The sequence below is a fragment of the Monoraphidium neglectum genome (assembly GCF_000611645.1).
Source record: "Monoraphidium neglectum strain SAG 48.87 unplaced genomic scaffold scaffold01747, whole genome shotgun sequence".
Classification (NCBI taxonomy): Eukaryota; Viridiplantae; Chlorophyta; class Chlorophyceae; order Sphaeropleales; family Selenastraceae; genus Monoraphidium; species Monoraphidium neglectum.
In genome coordinates, this window is record NW_014011881.1 from 8,643 (window position 1) to 12,629 (window position 3,987).

The 3,987-nt window shown below is 65.3% G+C and overlaps 2 protein-coding genes across 2 annotated transcripts in view; both read right to left on the reverse strand.

Annotated features, from left to right (window-relative positions):
* Positions 1 to 528, reverse strand: part of MNEG_8892 (hypothetical protein) — a gene marked incomplete at both ends in the record, with an annotated part of 3,238 nt that extends 2,710 nt beyond the window's left edge. Inside the window, one exon of the mRNA XM_014042637.1 lies at positions 308 to 528. Within this exon, the coding sequence (XP_013898091.1) occupies positions 308 to 528 (221 nt within the window). The remainder of the gene's footprint in view (positions 1 to 307) is intronic.
* A 389-nt stretch (positions 529 to 917) lies between these two features.
* Positions 918 to 2,297, reverse strand: MNEG_8893 (hypothetical protein; the record flags this gene model as incomplete). Its single annotated transcript, XM_014042638.1, has 1 exon — positions 918 to 2,297. A coding segment is annotated over one exon (1,380 nt), but the record flags the coding sequence as incomplete, so codon positions are not given.
* Positions 2,298 to 3,987: the final 1,690 nt, after the last annotated feature.

Consider the following 3,987-nt stretch of genomic DNA (forward strand, 5'->3'; position numbering starts at 1 on the left):
GGGGGGGGGGGGGGGACGAGGAGAAACGTCAAGGTCGAGACGCTGCTACACAGTGAGACGTCAACCGACGCACTGGACGCAGCCCGCGGGGACGGGTGACGCATTGGGCGGTTTGTCACTAGGTGACCCCTGCAACAGCCAGCTGCTGAGAAGCGCCACATGCTGACTATTGCTGTCATGCTCTCGTTCTGCAGCTGTAGGACAGCTGCGCAGCGAGCCGTGGGGCCACGAGCCATGCTCGCGCTGCGTGATGGTGCTCCACCAGCTCAGGAGCTGGCAGCAAAGGGCAGCAACCGAGTGCTCATACCTGGGCTTCTCATGAAAGGCCCACATAGGCACAAGGTTTGCATTCTTGTATCCCGCATCATTGACGGAGAAGTATGCGACTGGCGATTTCCGCAGAGCTTGTTGCTTTGCGGTGAGCAAGGCGACCACGCTCACGGAGCAGGCTACGGTGAATACTGCTACGCGCTTCCAGTAGATGGCTTCTGCACTGCCACCCTGGCCAGAGGCCAGCATGCCCACCATAGCTGGAACTGTAACGAAAGCAGGAAAAGCCGGATGAAACGGTGCGATGAATGTGCTGAAACGATGGTCAAACCCAATTGATGATGGTTACCGCATGAGCCGAGCGACAGCCCCGTGGTGGGATCCATGGACTCGAGTGCTCTGGTCATCTGGGCACTGCGGTACTAACCGACTAGTGGCTTAGTGGCGCCCTCGACAGCTGCCATTGCGCAGTAGTGCAAAGAATGTGACAAGCCATCCCAAACTGGACTCATTGTCCTCTTGATGAAGAACTTGAGGAGGCAGTCGCAGCATTCAGCTTTTTGTGTTTTTTGTAGAGGTGGCCAGCCGACCTTGCTCTCAGGCTGCACGACCGCCAGAACGGCCCCAGCTACGCACTGAGGACACCTTTACAAGTACGGCGGCGCAGCGCTGCTTGCATAGCCGCCGGTCGCACCGGCTGCCGCCACCTGCAGCTGCGTGCTGATCCCCCGCAGCGCCTCAACGGCCTGTGGCAGCCGCTGCAGCCCGGCCCATGTCTCAAGGCCCTCCGGGCGGCCGTCCTCCCGGTGAAGCACCGCCGCCGCCAGCCGCGCCGCTGCATCCTGCACAAATGCGTGCCGCATGCCGTCATGCACAATCCACGCACCCTCCGCTGCAAACCACTCATGTGCCGGCTTAAGCTGTGCGCAAGCTATCAGCAGGCATCGCGCGGCCTCGAGCAACTCGCCGCCACAGTGACCCGCGCACAGCGCCGCACACTCCACCTCGCCTGCACCGCGCAGCGCTGCCTCGGAGATGACGCCCTCTGCCGCCCTGAGCGGTCGCAGCGCGCCGTCAAGGGCAGCGGATGCGGCCTGCAGGGCGCTGCCCAGCGCCGATGCGCAGGCGCCGGTGCGCAGCTGAGGTGGCAGGGCTGCGCCAGCGCCCTGGAATGCCGCTTCCGCCAGGGCAAGCGCCAGACACAGCAGCTGCGGGAGCGCCAGTTGCGGGGCTGGTTGATGGGGCGAGTGCGGTGCGAGCGGCACGTGTGACGTCCATGCAAGCAGCAGCTGCATGGCGGCCGTTGTCGCAGCCGCGGCAACAGCAGCCGACGCCGCTTCGGCGGCGGCTGCTGCCGCCACAGCCGCTTCAGCAGCCTGTTGGGGGTACTGTGAGTATGGATCCTGCTGCTGCTGAGAAGTAGGTTGATAGAGAAGCTGCTGGTTGTGGAGAGAAAGGCGACATGGCTCTCCCGACTGCTGCTGCTTGTGCTCTGCTAGTGAAGACTCCTGCAGGTTCTGCTGCTGTTGCACGTGCTGCTGCTGCTGCTGCTGCTGCTGCTGCTGCTGCTGCTGCTGCTGCTGCTGCTGCTGCTGCTGCTGCTGCTGCTGCTGCTGATACTGGTACTCCTGTCGATGCTGCAATTGTGGTAAGCTGATGCCTGCCTGCTTTTGCTGGGCGAAGCTGACGGCGCCAACCTGCCCGACAGAGGCAGCCACGATGCCTGGCGCCGCCATCCCACTGCCCACCACACCACCTATGGCAACCCCGCTGCAGGCGCCGCGGCTCAGGATCGCCCCATCACTCGCCGCTACCGCCGCCGCCGACACGCTGGCTCCAAGGGCTGGCTCAAAGGCGTCGAGAACCACTCCCACGCACGCATCGATGCCCACCACACCCGTCATAGAGCGTGCGTTGCCGCCATGCCTGCCGCCGCCGCCGCCGGCCCCTGCTTCCCTACACAGCCGCTCAATCGCCGCCTCGACATCGCCGAGGCGTATGCCGCGATCCCTGAGCCGCAGCTGATCCTGTGTGCACACACAAGGCGGGGTGTGTTGGTGCGGCGCTGTGCGTGTGGCGCTGTGTGTGCCAAGGCGATGCCCAGGTCCTCCCCCCGGCATTCGCGGCAGCGAGTGCAGACAGCCCTGCATCACATACAACCGCTTGCCACCAATCATCCCTGTCATCAACAGTATTGGCAAGCGCCTCACAACCTCAAGAGCACAGCGGCCGAACCACACCTGCAGGTTTTTGAAATGGGACCGCAGCACGCGCAGCAGCGCCGCTGGGCCCGCCCACGGCGGCGGCTCTGGCAGGATGTCTGCCGGCTGCAGGTTGTCGCCCTCACAGGCCTCCCACAGCAGCCGCTCGTACGCAGGAGCCACCAATGAGAACAGGCGGGCCAGGGCTTCAGCGGTGCTGGCTGGGGCCGCTGCTGCCGCGTGTGGCCCCGCTGTGCCAACCGGTGTGAGCGCCGACGTGGCCCCTAGCGGCAGGGGCCCTGCGGACGAGCCTGGCGCCAGAGGCGGCGTACTGTGCGTCCTGGACACGCCATGAGCGGCGTGAGGGAGGGCCCAGCTCCTGCTGCCGCTGTCGGTGCTGTCCGATCCTTGCTGGGCTGTGATGGTATGACTAGACAGGTGATGTGGCCCTTGGCAGTGGGGGACTAGTGATTGGTGTACCGACTGCTGCTGCTGCTGCCGCTGCTGCTGCTGCTGCTGCTGGTGCTGCTGCTGCTGTTGAGGGTTTGGCATGTGCTGCTGCTGCTGTCCATGCTGTGCAAACAGGGAGACCTGGTGCTGCGGTCGCTGCTCATCAGCACCTCCCAGCTCGGCCAGCCTCTGCAGTAAGGCTTTTCCTGCGGGGTTGCCGCCGCTGCCGGTGTTGTCGGCGCTTGCGAGGTCCCCCAGTGTGGTGTGTTTGAGGCCGCTTGCGCCCACCTTGACAACGAGCCCGTTGTCGTTGGTCACCAGAGCAAGAGTGCAGTGCGGCGGCAGGCGGGCGGCGTAGGCGATGGCGCACTGCAGTATGCGGTCATCGCCGCCGTAAGACAGGCCCCCGTCAGACTCCTGGTTGGGCCATGTGGCGCACGTTTCGCGGTAGTCCTGAGAGTGGGGGGTTGGGGCAGGTGGGGAGTCATCATGCGGCTGGCGCTTCGGCGCGCGGTGATATTGGGAGTGCGGGCGACATTGAGGCAGCACTACGTGATGAGGGGGCCAAGACCACTAAGGGGGGCTGGGAGGGGGAGGGGCCCCCGACGTAGCACAAAATACATCGCATCACGCTGTAGCAAGGGCAAACCCTGAGGAAAGGCATAACCGTGGCTGCCCCATGCTCAACCCTGCTTCAAAGGCCTCAGACTGTTAAGGCTGCCATGCAAGCTGTGCCAGCCACCATATGCCCACTTCCCGTCCCGCGCAGCGCTCGTGTTCCAGTATCAACACCTCAGCCCAATCCACGCTGCCCCTGATCACCTCCCCCACCCCTCACCTCGTGCGTCTGCACCCTCACAAAGCCGGCGTGCGACTCGGCCATCCAGCGCGCCACCCAGCGGAGGGCGTCGCGCGCCGCGCGCGCCACCGCGGGCTCGTGTCGGCCCTTGAGGCGGTCCAGCTCCACCACCACGGTCCAGGGCAGCACCGCCACCACCTCCAGGCCCGCAGCCAGGGCGCCGGGGGAGCCGGGCGCGGCGGCGCGCTCGAGGGCAGCCAGCAGGGT